Source organism: Mauremys reevesii, linkage group 1, assembly GCF_016161935.1.
Source record: "Mauremys reevesii isolate NIE-2019 linkage group 1, ASM1616193v1, whole genome shotgun sequence".
Classification (NCBI taxonomy): Eukaryota; Metazoa; Chordata; order Testudines; family Geoemydidae; genus Mauremys; species Mauremys reevesii.
In genome coordinates, this window is record NC_052623.1 from 153208734 (window position 1) to 153229361 (window position 20628).

At 39.5% G+C, this 20628-nt stretch overlaps 1 protein-coding gene and 1 pseudogene across 3 annotated transcripts in view; one reads left to right on the forward strand and one right to left on the reverse strand.

Moving 5' to 3' along the window:
- Nucleotides 1-20628, reverse strand: part of CFAP47 (cilia and flagella associated protein 47) — a 642607-nt gene that overhangs the window by 63425 nt on the left and 558554 nt on the right. For all 3 annotated transcript variants that reach the window (XM_039536653.1, XM_039536643.1, XM_039536662.1), the window contains 2 exons: nucleotides 19486-19580; nucleotides 15641-15799 (listed from right to left, as the gene is read on the reverse strand). In XM_039536653.1, the coding sequence (XP_039392587.1) occupies nucleotides 15641-15799; nucleotides 19486-19580 (254 nt within the window). The remainder of the gene's footprint in view (nucleotides 1-15640; nucleotides 15800-19485; nucleotides 19581-20628) is intronic.
- Nucleotides 2994-3699, forward strand: LOC120369486 (annotated as a pseudogene).

Consider the following 20628-nt stretch of genomic DNA (forward strand, 5'->3'; position numbering starts at 1 on the left):
TTTTTCCCACAGTTCAACCACATATTCCAGTTCAAAAAATTTATGTTATCCCAGTCTTCTATAAACTGTGTTGCTAACAGAAAACAATATTTGCCCTTCAAAAATGAAACATTTTTGTAAAGAACAAATTAAAGTTCTTCAATTTTAAACTCTGTCAGTTTAACATGCTGAAATTCAATTAACCATTAAGGCTAATTAAAGGTACAGTTTGGTCAGCATGAAATTATCAAACCCAATTAGGATTCTGATGCAATTATCTACTGTTGGTTGCTTATTGTAAAAATTATTTCAGTTTTATTCACGAAATTCTTAAAGCATAATTTTTAGCACTGAAAATTGGCATTAATGTGTAGAATTCTGAACTGGCTGCTGCTTCCCACAGCTCCCATTGGCCGGGAATGGCGAACTGCAGACAGTGGGAGGTGTGGGCGGCTGTGCAAATGTAAATAAATTGTCTGGTGGCCTGCCAGCGGATTACCCTGATGGACCACAGGTTGCCCTCGACTGATATAGATACTCTGGAATCATCCCACTAGGATATCAAATAATATATGATTCTCCACAATTTAAAAGGGCATTAATGCTGGGATTTGAGCCAACAATTAGAATGGCAATGGTTTCTCATGTTCCTGCTCAGACTCCTTTACATCATACAGAAGAAAAGGCAAAAAGATTGTATGAAATACAAAGAGAAACGATGCCCCCCCCAAAAGGGTGTCTGTAATAACTTTTTTCAAATAATGGTCCAATGGGACAGGGAAACCAGCAAAATAGACAGAAAAAAGGAGAATTAAATAGAGGAGAAAATAAAAATAGGAGAACGGTTCTGTGTGAACAAAGGGCAGGTGATCCAGGAAGGAATTGGCTATGGAAAAAAATATTACAGTATTAACCTAGAGACAGAATTGATGGTTTGACTACTGATGGATTGCTCCAGAGATTAGCTAATCATAAGAGGAATATGCCTACAGTTCCATCTAGTCCCAAAATTCAGGTCTAGGGAGGCCAAGCGCCCCCTACCTCCTTGATATCAGTAGAAGAGCATGCTGATTTAGTGGCACATTTACCAACAGATGATTGGGGAAGACCCACTGTATATGTGAAATTTAACAAAGGAGCATTCAGAGAAAATATGTTGGTAGATACAGGTGCCACATTTTCTTTAATAAGCACAAAGACTAAGAATTTATTTGGACCCCCTGTAACTAGAAGAAAATTGTAAGGATTTAATGAAACAGAGTAGAGTGCCATTTATTTCTCCATTTAACTTTAAATTAGGTATAAAGCAAGGAAAAGCACAGTTTGTTTTAATGAATCTTGATTGTGAAGGAATAAGATGAATTGATATATTGAAAAATCTTAGGTTAATAATCAGTCTAGTAAATAAGGTATTGTGGGAAACGCCTTCTAATAAAGTAAAGGATTAATTGCAGCCAATTGATATTGAAGCAGGGTAAAGGCTAGCTACTATTAAGGCTGTTGAGGAAATAAAATGGCCTGATTGGCCAGCACTACTGGAGATTGCACAAAAGTATAAAGAGGTCTGGACTACTAATAATGTAGTATGGAATAATAATGCAGAATGTGGAAAAATTGAAGCAGAAGTATTAATTATTGGACTGGATCCCCCACCTCAAAAACAATATAAATATCCTAAGGAGGCAGAACCTAGGTTAATGAAAACTATCCAAGGTCTTTTAGAGCCAGGAGTTTTAGTCGAACAACAGAGTGCAAATAATGCAGCCATATGGCTAGTTTTAAAGGCAGATGGTAAAACTTGGAGATTAACCATCGATCTTAGGCCACTGAATAAAGTAACTCCAATGACTGCTCCAGTGGTAGCAAAATATCCAGAGGTGATTGCTTTCATTATAAGAGGAGCATGGTGGTTTACAGTCCTAGATTTAGCAAATGCATTCTCTGTTATACTTTTACATCCAGATTCTTGGTATAAATTTGCCTTTACATTCCAAGGATGACAGTTCTGTTTTACTCAAACCCCCCACGGATTTCATAATAGCCCTGCCATATGCATGTAAATAAGATGTGGAATAAAATGCCTAATAAGGATAGTTCAAATATGCCAACAGCAAGTGAACAACCCAGGAGTAATGTTGGGACAAGAAGGATGATCACCAGATAAACAAACGGTAGAATTATTGCAAAAATTGCCAGCCCTTACAGATATATCTGCTTTAAGGTTGTTTTTAGGGATGACAAATTTCTCAAGATTTTATAGAAAATTATGCAGAAAAAGGCCAGCCCACTGTATAAGTTATTAAAGAAGGGAATAACTGAGAATGGGGATTAGAGCAGCAGAAAGCTTTTACACAACTTAAAAAAGCATTAGCACAAGCCCCAGCTTTAGCATACCCAAAGGTAGGACAACCTTTTGTGCTCCAATTGGCTACTACCAGCACTGGAATGAGTACTGTATTGAGTCAAGTCTATGGTACAGGTCTTCGACCAGTGGCATATGCTTCTAAGATTCTGAATGGAGTAGAACAGGGATTCACCCCTTCTGAGAAAGGTATTAGCCTTAGTTTGAGCTTTGCAACATTGGGAATATTTAGTAGGATTATCTCCTGGGCTTCTGAAAACATCCCACTCACCCGTGAAATATGCATTAACAGGGAAAATTAATGATGGACACATTTCTAGTCCTAGATTAGCAAAATGGATGTTAGCCTTTGTGGGATTGAATGTGAGATGCTGAAGGCTTCTGGATTGGAATTGTGTGTGAAGGGCTGGCCTTGGGCTTGTTCTCATTGGCCAGCTAATTGTGAATAGGTAGACAGGTGTGTAGAATGATAATTACCCTATGAGTTACAGCTGCGGCTGTGTGGGTTTAATTAACTAATTAGCAATTGTGATTGCTTATCATGTTGTATATAAGAGCATGCTGGGAATGAATAAAGATGGATGCATACACACTATCTCTATCTGCTTGGACTTCGTTCCTGCTCTTGCGATGCAACAAATGGTGACCCCGATGTGATACAGACTTACAGTGCAGTGAACTAGTCAGAACAAGCTGGATCATCATTGAAATAAAACACAGTGAGAGAAGTACAGCTGTGGATGCTTCTCTTTGAAGGTAATCATCAAAAATGAATTTAAGGAGCGTTACTCGCTGAATCCAGAGTATATAACTGATGTTGTGTATGAAAAACCTTATATCACTATTGAACTGAAACAAAATGTTTCCCAGAAGTCTGCCAAGAGTGTGGATATATCTGACGTGGCTTACTACTTTGAAAAAGATGTCAAAGGTGACTCACACTACAGATAAACATCAGTGAAGAACCTCTAAAATTTGATCAAGCTCTAATCTACTATGTTGATGAAAAGCCCCCAGAGTTTTCCATGAAACGTCTGACTGCTGGTATTATTGCAGTCATTGTAGTGGTGGTACTAGCAATTGTTGCTGGAATTATTGTACTGGTTATCACTAGGAGAAGGAGAGGAAAGTATGAGAAGGCTGAGGCAAAGGAAATGAATGAAATGCAAAGAGAACTAAACCCATAACTGAAGTCACTAGAAGACAAATCGTGAACTATCAAGAAGGCAAACAGAACTAAAACAAGATAAGTACTAGTACCACTGTTGCCAATCTTGAATGAAGATAGTGTTGGTGGCCTGAATTGATAAAAAGAAAAAGAAGGACGCGCCTGAAGTCCCAGCGTCGAGCGGCCGGAGAGGAAAAGAGGAAAAAAAAAAAAAAAAAGCGCACGGCTTTCACGAGCGAACAGCTGCTGGAGCTGGAGAAGGAATTCCACTGCAAGAAGTACCTGAGCCTGACGGAGCGCTCGCAGATCGCTCACGCCCTCACGCTCAGCGAGGTACAGGTCAAGATCTGGTTCCAGAACCGCCGCGCCGAGTGGGAACGCATCAAAGCTGGGAGCTGCACGGCGTCCGAGCGAGCAGCTGAGAGCTGCAGGGCGTCCGAAGAAAGGAGGCGTACCTGACAAGTGGCTGGGAGCCGCAGGGTGTTCGAGCGAGCGGCTGGGAGCCGCAGGGCATCTGACAAGGGAGGCACACTCGAACCAAGAAGTGAGCAGCTAATATGGGAACTGCTGCGTCAGCAGATTTGATACGCATCACGGAGCGGTGGGGAGAAAAGTTCCCCTCTGATGCGTTATCCTGCCTGTTGCGGTGGGGACGAAGAGGGGGACTTTCCGTTCAATCGAGTAGTAATACTGTTTGGGAGCGGTTGGGCTGTGAGCTCTGGAAATCAGTGGCTCAGGGCGATAAGAAGGTTTTCTCCCTGAGTCCAGTATGGCTCACCGCGCAGAGACGATTGGAGGAGTTTGAGGATGAGAGAAGACAACTTCAGAAAATGGCTGATTTTGCAGTAACACTGGAGCAAGAACTGGAACAGGTTAAATTGATTCTGCATCAGCGAGATCTACAGTTTGAATCTTTACAGCAAGAGCATCTAGTGCTCACGAAGCAGCTCACCTTAACCCAAGAATCATTGCACACCAAAGAGCAGTCCCTAAATGACCTACAGACTCAATATGATGAGCTGGTGGCCATGGAAGTGAAAGAATTAAAACGGGAGTTACTGAAACTTCGAAGTGAAAAGCAGTCCATTGATGTTGAATGCTCAAGACTTCAGAAGGAAGTATCCCAGGTTCACCAGCAGATAGTGGAGTTAGAAAGCCACCTCCAGTCAGTGCAAAAAGAACGGGATGCACAAATCGCTGATGGAGGAAATAACCAGGCTTCCCATGAACGGATTCAAGCTTTGGAGATAGAGCTGCAGGCTGTTAGCCACAGTAAGATGATGTCGGAGAAAGAGCTGCAAGAAGTAATTTCACTTACCAGCCAGGAGCTTCGAGAATCTAGGAGAAAGATAAAACTTTTGGAAGAAATAAACAAGAAGTTGGCCCTCAAACTGGAACATGAACAGGGGAAGCTCACTGGTTTTGGTCAGTCTAACATTGCTTTGCGAGAGCACAGCAACATCCTCGAAACAGTACTAGCAGAGAGAGAGGCAGACCTGGTGCAGCTGAATCTCCGGGTTCAAGCAGTCCTACATATTCAAGCTTTACAGACTGCCTTCGAAAGAGAAAAGTCAAACGTTAATAACCTTCAAAAGCAGGTTGCGGCAGCCAAAGTAGATGCAGCACATAACCGTCGTCATTATAGAGCTGCGGTTCTTGAGCTGAGTGAAATTAAGAAGGAGCTACAAGCCAAAGAACTGCTTGTCCAAACCCTTCAGGCTGAAGCAGACAAACTACACGCTATTATTGAATGTGCTCATGCCTCTTTTAAGGCGCTCCTTTTAAGACAAAAAGGGGGGATTTGCAGTGAGCGGGCAGACGCCTTGGATAAGACGCCTGCCGCTCGGTTGCTGCAAGCTCTTAATTGGTTACATCTTGGTAAAAACAGCCAGGTGCCCCCCGCGATTAAACATGTCAACGGGATGACTGGGGAAGAGCAGGGTGCGGCCCCCCGACCCTCGGTCAAATGGTTTGATTATCAGCAGCAAATATGGAAAGGACCAGTTGACTTGCTAACGTGGGGCAGGGGTTATGTGTGTGTTGCCACTGATGCGGGTCCCAGGTGGATGCCAGCGAGGTGGGTCCGGCCTTGGTTGCGTCCTCCGGAGTGACGGCAGGCAGATGCGGAGGAGCCTCACGAGACGCGCTCAGATGTCGCGGAACCAGAGCCCCCGGAGGAGAGCTGTTTGTTAGCTCTGCCAGGACTTTTTCTGTCTGATCCTCCATGAATGAATTACTCACTTGAGATGATTTTTTGTGTTTGAAAGAAAATCTGTGTGGTACCATGCAATTATTATTTAGAACTAAGATTTATGTTTTATGTTCCTTGTTATGTTTTGTGTTGTCTGTTTTCTGGCCAGAATTGTTGTTGTATTGTCATGTGGTTTGATGTTTTTTCCTTAAGACCCCCTACCACCCTCAGTGTCAGTTTGATCACCTGACATCTGAGGGATGTTTCAAAAAAAAAAAAGGGGGGGGGGGTCCTGCAGAGGTTACATCATTTGTTTATTGTGTTTTGTTTTGTTCGTTTGATGTTTTTTGAAATTATATGTTAAGGATTGAATGGTCATATAGGTTGATCTTATAAAGCTTTAATTTTTTGTTTATGATAGGTTATAATGTTATGCTGTTATGAGTTGCAAATGTTTTATGAATAACATAATATTTGATTAAGATAGATTGTGGTGTTATGCTGTTATAAGTTGAAAATGTTTGGTGAATGTTTTTATTTTGTTTTCCTTTTCCCTTTTCTTTTGATTGTAAATAAAGGGGGGAGATGTGGGATTGAATGTGAGATGCTGAAGGCTTCTGGATTGGAATTGTGTGTGAAGGGCTGGCCTTGGGCTTGTTCTCATTGGCCAGCTAATTGTGAATAGGTAGACAGGTGTGTAGAATGATAATTACCCTATGAGTTACAGCTGCGGCTGTGTGGGTTTAATTAACTAATTAGCAATTGTGATTGCTTATCATGTTGTATATAAGAGCATGCTGGGAATGAATAAAGATGGATGCATACACACACACTCTCTCTCTCTGCTTGGACTTCGTTCCTGCTCTTGCGATGCAACAAGCCTTGCTGAATAAAAATATAACAATGGACAAGGTCCTAAGTTTATCACCAGTTCCTTATGGTCTTGTAAGTGAAGGGAACAGCATGAATGTCCCCTACCAGAAATTCCTCCTGAAGGACCTATATTATTCCAAGGTAGAGCAATCTTAAGCAAGATTATAGACACAATAGACATAATTTAGTTTGTGGATGGTTCTAGCTTTTATGAGCCTTAGCTGTGGCACAAACAGGGTATGCAGCAGTAAGAATATCCAATGGAAATGTTTTTAAGGGACAGTGCATACCTCATTAGGCACAAGCTGCTGAAATTGTAGGCGTAGCAGCAGCATTGGAAAATATGTGAATGGATAAAACTGTGGCTACTTTCACAGATTCTGAGTGGGTGCTGAGAGCTACAGTGGATTGGATGCACCTGTGGCAAAAGGGTCATGAAATCAGCAGATGGTAAGTACATGGCTCATGCTGAAAAGTTAATGTATTTGTAGGAGTTAGCACAACAAAGAACACAACCAGTATTAATGGGAAAAGTAAAAGCCCATAAAAAAATGTTGAAGGAGCTCAGTGGAATAAGGCAGATGAACAAGCTAAAGTAGAAGCCAAGGTGGAGACAGTATGGCAGTCACAATTCCAATTGATCCCAATAGCTAAACAAGAAAAAGAAAGAATAGAACAGATTGATTTAGCAGCTTTTCAAAAAAAAATTCCTGAAATAAAAAAATTGATACAGAAAGAAAAAGGGATGGAAAATTTGGCAGCATGAAAAAAAATTGGTATTAACTACTAAAACAGTGGATAATATCTCTGTGTGTGGTTCCAATGGAAATTAGATCTGAAATGATCTCTCTAGTTTATGATAATGGGCATTTAGGAATAGATAAGACTCTCAGTAGATTACAAATCGTAGGATGGTAGCCAAACATGAGGGCAGATATAGAGCAATATGTGAACAATTGTTTACTCTGTGCAGCAAATAATGCAGATATTAAAATAATAAAAGGACCATTAGGACACCAGAGAATAGAAGGTCCATGGGCTAGGTTGCAAATCGGTTTTATTGGCCCATTGGCAAAAACTGCAAAAGGAAATCAATATTATTTAGTGATAGTGGATATTTAACTAAGTGGTGTGGCAGAGCTCCAACCTTGTCCCCGGGGGTCCCGTGCTTCCAGGCAGTTTACGCTAGCCTCAGAGGCTCCATGTAGCCCTTCTCTCTCTAGGGCCAGGGTTACAGTCTACAGAGCCCTTTTCATCATAAGCCATCAAGGAGGTTGGTGAGAGAACTCCCACAGTCTCTGTTGTCTCTATGGGCTTATTTCAGAACAGTTTAGCCTCCTGTCCTGACAGGGGCCTGACTTCCCCTCCCAGGAGGTGTTTCCTGTAGTGGCAGGTTGGGGGGAACCCAGGCCTGCCCTCTGTTCTGGGTTCTGGCCCAGGGACCCTAATGGCAGCAGCTGTTGGCAGCCAACCTTTCACTGCCTTTCACTGCCAGAGTTGCTACATTTCCCTGGGCCACTTCCCCACAGCTCTCTTAACACCTTCTTTACCCTTACCTTAGGGCTCCCTTCCAGTGGCTTAAGGGCATCTTCATTACTCAGCCCTTCAGCCACACTGCCTCTCCCCTGGCTCCCTCTGGCATGACCAGAGTGAGCCCTTTTATAGTATCAGAGGGGCCTTAATTAGAGTAATTATGATTACCGTGCACCATTCTACTAAGGGCATGTCTCCATTACGTGCTGGATCGACGGGCAGCAATTGATCATGTGGGGGTCGATTTATCGTATCTAGATGTGATAAATTGACCGCCAAGCGCTCTCCCGTCGACTCCGGTACTCCACCAGGGCGAGGGACACCATGGTAAGTAGATCTAAGTACGTCGACTTTAGCTACGTCATTCACGTAGCTGAAATTGCGTAACTTAGATTGATTCCCCCCCCTCACCCGCCCAGTGTAGACCAGGCCTAAGAAAATTGAACTAGTAATTGAACATATAAAAAGTGATACCAAACACAGATGGTGGGAAGTGTTTTTGGGATGGTCTCCCACAGCAGTGGGATTCTTTAATGTAATTTTGCAACCGAGGGGTAGTCTTGATATTTCAAATTGTAATGGCAATTATGCTTATTATTTTGGTGTACTGGATCAAACGAAAATTCAGACAGCTGAAGTATATACAATTCCTAAGCTTTAAACAAAACTACTGTGGCACACAGGCAAGTGTGACCACGGTGGGAATCAAGAGTGGTGAGGAATTGTACTAGTATGAAGACGTCTGCTCCATCTCATGACTATGAGAGCCTTGAATCAACAATGGACAAGACCACACACCCATTGAACTCACAAAACAATTAAGTGCATTTATCTATCATACCAGCAGGGAAGGGAATTGATACAAGAGGTTGTTTTTGTTTTTTTTAACTGTTCTAATCCTTTGTCACAACTGGCAACACCCAGGACTGAGGCTTATGACTGCATCTCCCTGCAAAGAAAAGCCTCGGGATGGGGTTTAAATGGCCATAAAATCCACTTCCCTTGATCAAAAATGGTGACAGTATCATGATACTTTGGCTTGCATAATTTAGTAGTTAGTTTTAGGCTAGATGCTTTAGATAAACTATAAATAATGGTAGTTTGGAGCTATAAATACAAAATGGTGGAGAGAGGAGAAGAACAATAAGAGAAGATTGAGAACAGCAGAGAAGGCAACCAGGCAGCAGTTATAGAAGGGAAAGATCAGAGCAGAGAAAGAGCAGAAGGACCTGAGATGAAACAGAGGAACTGATGAAAAAGTGTAAGTCTGATTTCTTGTGTGTTTTAAAGGACTGTTTGTGTGTGTCTGTCCATAATGCTGGATGCCTGCTTCTGAGTGTGATCTAACCCACCCCATCCTGTGAGTGCCCAGCCACCTCTCACAGAATGGTAATTTTTAATTGTTCAATGTTTCTTTAATGCTGTATACATACACATTGGGTATTTGTATGTTACATTGTAATAAGTCTAATGTTATATTGGAGGCCTTATGCATATGTGTGAAAAGGTCAGCGTGTACTAATACTGCAACATTTTTTGTCTTATAGTTGGTGTAGTCTTCTGTGTCAATTGAATGTATAATCTCTAAGGCCTGGTCTACACTGGGGGGGGTCAAACTAAGGTACGCAAGTTCAGCTGTGCTCCTGCTCTGTGCCTCACCTCCAACCATCAGTTACCAGCGCTGGCTCTGAACCCTGGCTCCAACTTCTGACTGATTCTGGCTTGACCCTCGGCTCTGGCATTTGGTATCTGACCCTGGCTCCAACTATGGCTTGAAGACTTATATTCCCTAGATAGACACCTGATATATCGAACTCCAAGACCTGGCTCCTGCTCTGACCGGCGGGTAGGCAAGACCAGCCTAAGTATAGTGTAATTGTGCCTTACTGCCTGTTATATTCTGTACTGCTTTCTTTCTTGCTTTACTGAATATACGGCAATCACCAAATTTTCTCTCAATAAATAAGACTTTGTTTTTGAAGAACTACTACTTGTATGACAATCCTTTGAGAGGAGGGCTGTATCCATGTCCTTTTCAAGAGTTAGTAAGATTAGCCTGCTCTGGAGACTCCTTTGCGGGTCGGAGTCAAACCTCCTGGTAATACCCTGGCAATTCCTTTAGAACAGGTCACCACCTTTCTCCCCATTTGGGCTGAATAAATTAACAATCAATTTATAATTATAGGTAGGCCAGTATTGGAGTGCCTTGGGTCCACATTTTGGGGTAACACTGAGACATATTTTTTACTCCCCAATGTAACTGTCTCTTCTATACCATGATAAGACCAACAAGGTGATTTGTTAGGATACACACAGTCTTAGTGAACTAATTTTATTTTTAATGGTGTGTGTGGGGGTGGGTGGGGAAGGAGGGGATCTTCATGATCCCACCAGTCTCCTGTGTGAGAAGCAAAGCACCCAGTTGCTTTTGGTAGAGTCAGTGCATAGTTGCCAACATGTAAGTTCCTTGGGGCAAGGACTGTCCTTTATTGTATGTTTCAGAGTGCCCAGCACATGTGAGTCCTTGATGCTCATTTGTACATGTACTTTATTACTATTATTTTTATTAATGGCATTAGCAAGTGTCTAAAATGGTGGACTGATGACTATCATGCTCCCCCAGTCACCGAAGCATCCTGGTGAATATTAGTACTTAGTTCTTTTCAAACATTAACTAATTGCCATAATACCTCTGTACAAAATGTAAGTACCTGTATGCCTGTTTTATAAATAGAGAAACACAAATTAGGTGCCTTGATGAAGGCCACAGAGTGAGTCAGCATTATAACCTGGATTAGGATGACCAGAAAATCATACTTAATTAACTAGATGCTATTAGTGTTTCTCCATTTACCCAGAGGTCATCAGGTTGCTCCGCAAAGTAGGCAGCTTTGATGTAGTGAACAGGGGAGCTTGTTGATATCTGTGCCATCAGCAGCAATCTGAACAGCACTGCTCCCCATGGCTATGGAAGTCACCTGAGGGCCTTCCCAAAATTGAGGGGCTCATGGCCCTGGTTTGCAAGGGACACAAAGGCCAGTTCTTGGCCGTTATAGGGGGAGTTACGAATAACCCATGATGTTTAGGAAAGTCCATTACAAACTTTCAACCCCTGTGACAAATTATCCTGTAATTCCAAGGCTGTGTTTGCAAGCAGATGGAGGCACAAGAAGTTTTCCAGGCAACTAGTTGATTACCAGTTGCTGCTATATTGGACTCTGCTTTTGCCTGCATTCTGTACCCTGCACCCAACTCTGCTCCTTTTTTCTGCTCCATTCCTGGCTCCTTCCTCAATCTTGTCTATGTTCCTGATCCCCACTGTGCTCCTGCTCTGTGCCTCACCTCCAACCATCAGTTACCAGCGCTGGCTCTGAACCCTGGCTCCAACTTCTGACTGATTCTGGCTTGACCCTCGGCTCTGGCATTTGGTATCTGACCCTGGCTCCAACTATGGCTCGACCCCAGACTTATTTTCCCAAGCTAGACACCTGCTGTACCCACTAGACCTGACTCCTGCTCTGACCGCTAGGCAAGACCACCTATGGCTGGGTCCCTAACAATACCTAGTGGAGAAGTGTGTTTTTCACAGAAAATAATACCCGAAGTTGACAGACTTAATAGAAAGATCAAGGACTGATCACTGTAAAACTTGCATTGACATTGTTTGTGCTTTTTTTTTCTTTTTTTCCCCCTGAGGATTAACAGTAGTCTGCAACTCCTTCCAGTACTAGCAGTCCAAGATCTGTCAGATGCAACAAATTTGTTTTTTGAGGGGGGGGGGGGAAATGAGGAGCACAAGAACTAAGCAAAGAATCGTGCTGATTTAATTTTATAGTTGTCATGAAGACAATTATGAAGCATACAGGAAAAATGAAAGGGCATGCCAAATTACAACCAATATTTCTGATTTGTTCCCAGATCCTGCACCTCAATTGAAAATATTGTGAACTGAAACATCTTTGTGGGTGTTTGAGTGCCAATGACCACACCAAGCGCACTGCTTTGCTTCAAAGTTCCCACATCTGATATTCCACAACCCATGACTTCCTAAACTGGAGCAGGGTTAGCTAAGATGATACTCATAAGGAACTTTAGAAGATCTTATAGGATACTTAGCTTCAGTAGCAGGTTTGTTTTTTTTGGTTTTTTTTTAGTATAACACAATATTATGGGAAGTCTATATACTGTAGGAGTTAGGCTGTTAATAATCACATCAGATCACTGATCTGTCATGGGGCTCACATTCATTGCAACAATTACACTATTAACATTCATTTAATAGGCAAAAAACACTGAAGAGAAGTAGCTACTGGGCACATACCACCTCTGCTTTTCAGAATTAAGCATTTTGATGGTTACTTATTAAAATAACAAAGCATATTACATAATCCCCATAAAGGACTAAGAGCCAAGCTTTTAAAGGCATCTATATTTCTTTAAAAATCTGGCCCTAAGGGCCTATCTAATAGTGGTTCCTTTAGCTGTATTTTACTTACAGTGGATTTAAAAACATCAGACAACACCAACTATCTGTATTTTAGTTGTCAATATATTAAGCAGGGCTTATCTGACTGAAATCCTATCTTTGGTACTGTACTATAAATAGTAACCTTTTAACTGTAGGATCATTATGGCATTGAATCTGTGGGACTTTTGAATGCCGTGTAATGTCATTACAACTGTACAGTGTTAAGATATCCCCTCTTTTTTAAATGAATTACAATAATTTTCTATTTAAATCAAAATCATGCTGAATGGGCTAGACTTATAATTCTTTGAAGGTCTACGAGCTGCTTGAAAATTTTCACATCTCAAGGGTTTATTCTTGTCCAAATTATTTAAATACTGAAACACAGTAGTAGCTGTTTAAATCTGCTCTGCCTGTAATTATCATCATCTATCTTTGGATATAAAAATTGCTTACTACACATCACATACATACTCTGATGGATCACTGTTTCAAAAGGGAAAAAAATGAAAAACAGCTTGGCAAGCTGTTATCTTAGAGCTTTACACTTTTATTTATGCTATTACTGGTAGTCTGCAGAACATATAATAGTACTATTAAATTTGATTCCTCGATAGGTATCAAATTCATCTAGGAATAATGACATTATAATGTCATTGACAGCATTCTGAAAACTGCCAGAGCCAAAAATGATCCTCGTACCTTTGTTGTCAAAGCATTTCATTACCATACTCCTTGTCTGAAAAGATGTAATGTCCCAAATCAATGTCTTGCAATACATGCAGAAGCTAGTGTTAATAAACATGAAATATTATGGCTGTCACAAAACATGCACATCAGGTATCTGCAAGTGTTTCAGAATGTTGTCTCTTATTTGCTGAAGGCACATTATTCATTTCAATTTAAATGCCATAGTATTGGGGAATTAGATGTAATGTTTAAAATGACTACTGTTCATATATGATACAATTATAAACACTACGGACATGTTATTCTATTATTTAAAAATATATCTTTATACTTTGATACACAACCACTCTTTCAGGGTCAAATAAGGTCATGTGATAATATATACAACTCTGAAGAGAGACAAGATTATATGCTGGGAATTACAGAGCATATTTTTCTTGATTTAATTCTATTGTTTTGTAAAATGTGAACACAAGGAAGCTAATCTGCAGAGACTACTGTCCACACGACAGTGTTGGTTATCCTTAACTGTGTAGTACTAGATTAAGTATGTATTATTCACCCTCCACTCCCCACCTGGTTTCATAGACATTACACAAAAGACAGACTATTAAAAAATCTGGAGTCAGTGACCTCAGATATTCAGTTCTGCTGTCCAATATTCGCACAATAAAGCAACCCAGAAGGAAGGAAATTAGACATTTTTAGGGCAAACTCTTGCAGATTTTACAATGAATTGCAATAGTTACCTAGCACAGGTCTTTCTGTAAAACAGTGTTAATGTACAACAGAAAAATTCATAGGACAAGGTCTGGGCCCGGCTTCAGTGGTACAAATCAACCAAAAAGCCAACTTTATTGGCCCTTGGAGTGGATCCTGGGGTGGATCCATCTTGGCTTCCCCAGTGCAGGGGCTGTGGGTGTGGGGTTGTGTGTGTGTGTGGGGGGGGAGGGTTGTCCTTTCTCCCAGTGTAAGGTAGGTTAAAGGCACTTTACAGCCCCACTCCTCTCCTGAGCAAACCTTGTTTACTTATTCATCGAACATTTTTAGGATGAATTTTTCATAAAAGGCCTCTATAGTTTTGTATCCACAATCAAGTCTAGGTGCAATTTTCAGGGCACAATCATTTGTCTGGATTCAAAGATAACACTTCCTGATTTGTGGTCATACATGCTTTTATATCTGTAAAGTTGGGGAGATGTCTAAATTCTAATATTTGCATCTTCAACCAATTGCAAATATAACACTTCTGGTGCAAACCGAGAAGTCAAATTGAGCTCCCATAGAAAATTCAGCTTCTTAAGATCAAATTGCTCTCCCAAGCTCACACGCTGTAACTTTAATGGGAGTTTATCTAAAAGCAAAATTTCTGTCTGATGTGTAAGGAATATAATACTATCATAAAAAGATAAATAATTGGGTAAAAACTTACAATTTCATCCATTGTGACTACAATTTGGGAATTGCTAAAGGTGATATTTGAAGAGTTGAGCATCAACACAGTGAATCAAATTCAGCCCTGGCACAAGCAAGCACAACTCCCCTTGACTTCAGTTGAAGTTGCATCCACTTAAACAGAGGTTGGATTTGGCCCTGTTTGTCAGGCTATTCATGCAGAGCTTAAGGATTTAGTGAATACTGTTAAGTGTAAGGGAAATTTGCTCTGATGCAGGTGCCCAATAGGTGCAGAAAACAAGTACTGTAGCCTATGCAGACTCTCTCTCTCTCCAGGTATTTACAACATCCTCCCCCTCCCCTTCTCTCTCTGAAATTGTTACTATGCGAGTAGTATGACAAGATGGCATGTCCCAGAGGAAATTAACTTGTATCATATCCTGGGCTGATAAAACAAGTGAGCAGCAGTCCTCTTTTGTTAAATCTTATTGCCCCTACTCAGCTCACATTATTGCAGATAATGGTCCCAGTGGTGGGGAATGTGGCATATAAACAGGACAACCCACACAGAGCTGTCTCCCTCCACATTCAGCATACACACACTACTCATCTCAGGGTTTATGCGAGCCACACCTTTTAAATCAGTTAATGCTGCACTGCACATGAATACAAAATACGCTTAAGTTAGCTAATTATTCAATGGATAGTAAATGGGAAGCCAGCCTCAGATCTGAGGTTGGTGATTAGTGCAAAAAGAATAAGCATCTCTGCCTGGTTTACAAATCCATCTATACGCACCCCCAGACATATGCTTACTGTTATGACTATTGGGATATTTGTTAGGTCCAGTATGTAGTAGGGATTTTCTTGCTTTTGGCGACAAGTCCCCATCTCTTTTCAAAGACAGGACTAGGCTCTAGATAGTGCACTCTGCAAATAATGCACTACAACTGAAGTAACTGCTATACTGTTCTTTCTTACCGGCAGTAACTTGAACTTCATCCTGGACACTAGGTGTCTTATTTTTAGTGGTGATCACATTTTTTGCTGCTGGCATAGCGGTTGTCCCAGGAACCACACCAGTTAACAGAACTTCCACTCGCTCCTCCACTCTGTTTCTGGCTTGACAACATACAACAGCTACAGGAAAGAAGGAATCAATTTTCATAAAATGTTGCTTTCCTGAAAAATTAATTTATTGATTTTAACAAAATAACTAAAAATATAAGGGTGAGATATCTTTAGAAAGATGCTAATATCAGGTATTCAATTACCCCAATGGGGACTGAGACAGTGAAGAGGAGCCAGTTTCACTGTTCCCTTCATATTCTGTCTGACAAAAACACATGGTAAGATGTTGCTCAATTTATTGAAAAAACATTCTGGACTAAGCAATTCATTTCCACAGCTGCTTCTCAAATAACACTTGAAAAGAAATCTCTGCAATTTCTTTGCAATTATGAAATTTAATTTAAATTCATTTTAAAAAAAGGTATAATATCATTTAAAATATTTTAATTGGAAATAAAAATAGGAGCTAAAAAGAAATTCAAAAGAAAGTTAATGGTTGTGAAAACTGAAAATGATTTTTTTTATATATCTTAATTTAAGACCACATGCAGTTGCTCAGAGTTGAAGTTTTAGAGAACATTTAACACAATTTTAAAGAACCATACTAAGATTTAAAATTTTGCAACTTGAGTTTCCCTTAAGTATCTGAAGCAAAGGAATTTTAATATAGAATGTGACTTTTGTGAATTCTGTGATTTTAATCCTCCCCTTATAAAATATTTCAATTTTCAATACAAGGGTGTTTTATCCGGTGTATTATAGTCTGTAAAACCTTTTTGATTACAATTCTTTCAAGACCATGAAAGATTTGTAAATTAGATCTAGAAATTGAAGGGCACTATTATGTTCCCAGATAAAATTATTCAGAAATGTCCAGATGTCTCAAACTCTACATAGACTTGGACAAAGAGCTGGTTATCTGTTTCTCAGTTTTAAAATGTCAATGTTCTTTCCATCAAAATTATGCCCAAGTGAATATGAAAGTAATTATTTATTCTATGATTATGAAAAAGCCAAAGATTTTTTTTATCCACACAGATGATTAGCAGTGACTTATAGTCACAAATTTTTAGGTTAGAAGGAACAATAATCTAGTTTAACTTCCAGCATTATACAGTGCATAGAATTTTACCTAGTACTGCCTGCACCAAGCCCATAACTTCTGTTTGGGCTACAGCAGGTCTTTTAGAAAGACATCCAAACTGGATTTAAAGTCTTCAAGTGATGGAGAACCCACCACATCCCTTGATAAGTTATTTCAATGGCTAATTACCTTCACTGATTAAAATGTGGACCTTATTTCTAGCCTGAATTTACTTAGCTTCAGCTTCCACCCATTGGATCTTGTTATTCCTTTGTTTGATAGATTAAAGAGCCCTCTACTGTATTCTTCCCATGTAGGTACCTATGGAGCATGATCAAGTCACCTCTTAACCTTCTCTTTGATAAGCTAAATAGATGTATATTCCCACATTTCTCACTATAAGGCAGGACTTCCAGAACTTGTATCATTCTTGTAACTCCTTTCTGATCCCTTTCAAATTTTTCAACATACAGTACTTTTTGAAGTCTGGATACCAGAATGGGACAGTGTTCCCATAATGGTCTCACCACTACTGTAGACACGGGTAATATCACTTCCCTGTTCCTACTTTGTGTTTCCCTGTTTACATATTCAAGAATCACACCAGTCCTCTTTGCCACAGCATTGTACTAGAAGCTTCTGATCAGTTGGTTATTTACCAGAACTCTAAATCCTTTTCAGAGTCACTGGTTTCCAGGATACAGTCCCTGTATATGGTTCAATCACTGCTTAAGTGCCTCTTGGTGTCAGGTCAGGGAGTTTCAGGGGATTTTTACTCTAGCACACCCTCTAGTCAGTTGATCTGTTTCTGCAACGATCTTTTCTTGGTGAATTGCCCCTCTGGCCAGGGAACACTTAAATTCAATCTCCTTCCAGGGTTACAAAAGTCCAGCTGAAAATTCAAAGATCCCAGTGATAATCCTGCCCCTGTTCATCTTATCCACAGCCTGTCCCTTGGACTCAGTCTCTGGACACTGCCTTTGGATAACGATTCCCCATTTACAGTTACCATTGGAGATCTAGCCGTTAGCTACTTTTTAATCTAATATGCACTACATTAATTGTATACAATGCTACTTTTTATAATCATGTAGTGTGGTACTAAGTCAAACACTTTACAGAAATCTATTGTGATGCAAATAAGGATGAGGCACTATCTAATCAACTAGAGCAACAGTTTGAAGTTTTGATATCACAGCTGTAGTCTGTAGGCAATTTTAATATTCCTATTTCCAAAGAAAAACAATATAATCCTTATATTTAGGATAACAATTTAATGAGAAAAATAGATCTCTAGAAGATTACTTGCTATGGGCCCTGATCCTACAATTGGTCAATGGGACATATATAATGGGACATAAGTACATATGTATAGTGCTTAAGTGCTTTGCTGAGTTGAGGCTTATATTTAGAAGGATAAAGTACAGTCCATTTATAACTCTGGATTGTGCGATGGAAATAGAACTCACAGTATATATATATAATTGTTACAAATTGTCATTAAATGCTATTGATATTCAGAATTAATGCAAAGATGTTGGTGTGAACTACAAATATGTATAGTGCATAATTTACATGGCAACAGAACCAGTTATAAATATTCTGAGTTTTCATAACAGCTTTTAGAAAATTAAAATTTAAGATGTGACAGCTTCCGCTTACATAGAGTAGTATGTCACTTACGCAATGTATTAATGCTAACATTTTAAATGTATAGTTACCATACCTAGTGAAAACAATGGCCTAAAGAAGAGAGATATTTATTTCAAACTGCTGGTTTCATAGTACACTAAAGATTTAAAATAAGAACACAAGCATTCACTTTTGTACACATACTTTTCATGCTAATGAGAAAAGTTATAATGGTGTCATACTGGGCACAAGTGGAATATTTGAGAATATTCTGCTTCACTCCTTTAATGAATAAAGAGGAAATTAGTGAGATGAAAGCTCTAATTAATATCACATTGGCATCTGACTGCAAGTTAAAGGTCCTTAAACAAATTAGAACAATGACAGTACAAATAATATCTATTCCTATTAAGTTCAATAATTTTAATCCTCAAGACATTTCTCATTATCTTCCCACACTAATACAGGTTGTTTTTATTTGCCAAAAGGAGATTCAGTATAAAACTGACTAGCAAATTTTCAAGTACCTTTATCTACTCACAGGCAGTGCTTTTATGAAGGCTATTAGTGTCTGAACCAGTTCACAATGTCCATGTTATTTAACAGAATTTAAAGTAAACCAATTCTAAAGTTATACTGTGATTAAGAAATAGATGTATTTAATTTAGTAGCAAATGAAGTGCTATTTACTTCCAAAGTGAGCTAAAACAAAAATCCCATAAATATTAGTCTATATCAGTTAGTGCAAATTAATTTTCCCAGGAGTGTTATGGAAAAGTTAAAGTGATTTGCAATCTTCCTTCAGAGTTTGCTTTAGAATAAGTATCAAAATTCTTCTGTCAGATTTACTCAGTGGACGCTGATTCAATATTCTGCTCTCTTCACATATTTGCAAAAGTGTTCTGGAAAAACAGGCTGACAGGAACCTGTGTCAGCCTTTTGCATGATGCAAGTTCCAAGTGTTAGATGTCAAAAGGCAAGCAACTGTTTTGATTTTTATTACAGTTCTTATGTTAGTGGCTTTTCAGCTATTACATACCTGGTGCTGATTTATATGGTTGTGCTTCAGGAATTCCATGAATTGGGTAGATCCAGCATATTCCATGGATTTCCCCATTCTCTGACATGGTGATGCTGTTTGGAAATTCAAGTAAAATATATAATTAACTTGACTAGCTGAGAAACTGGTGTTATTGATGTTAACTTAAAACTGTGGCCAAGACTTTGGGTGCCCAACTTGAGACACTGTGAAAGGCTTATTTAGTCTAAAGGGAAAAAATATGGAAATAATCCTTTTGGATATGTTTGTTATTTTGATTTGTGGTCATATTTCTTGAGTTCTTTCATGGGGCTCACTCCCTTTTCTACTTTTATACTCAAATTATCCTGGACTCCAAAGTTCTCAATGTGCCTGATTATTTTCCATTCCCTTGCATCTTGTGCTATCATTAACAGCTATGCACAGCAGCTTCAAAGGGGATGTAAAATGGAACCAAATCAGAACGGTAGTGTTTTACACCCACTTTGCAAAGAGGTGAATTTATCACACAAGAGAATTGAGAATTGAGCTGTGTATTCAGGATATGAGAACACTTGGTCTGATCTGTTCTCACTTATATCAGTGAAAATTTGGAGCAAGTTTATTGAATTTGGTAGTAATATTAGTGGAAAATCAACAAAAATGGAATCAGAATAAGGCCAAATATATCTCTGATAATTGCTTTCACAAATATATCAAAAGGATATTTACTGATTCAAATTTAGAACTAATTCAAATTAGTTAAAAAAATGGAAGAATCCAACTGTTGTTCATTTATCTACTATACCTAAAAGCAGTGGCAAGTAATTCTCTTGAGTTTCCAAATTTAAGAAAATGAAAGGCAGGTGTTCAAACTGACTGAGTGCTAGCTACCATTGCAGTTCTTCGTTCAGATGTCTAAACACTTACATAGAAATGTCTCTCAGAATGGACAGATTTCTGCCATCAAAAACACACATACAATTCCATCTGAAGGCAATAGGACAGGGGTCGGCAACCTTTCAGAAGTGGTGTGCTGAGTCTTCATTTATTCACTCTAATTTAAGGTTTCGTGTGCCAGTCATACATTTTAACATTTTTAGAAGGTCTCTTTCTCTAAGTCTATAATATATAACTAAACTATTGTTGTATGTAAAGTGAATA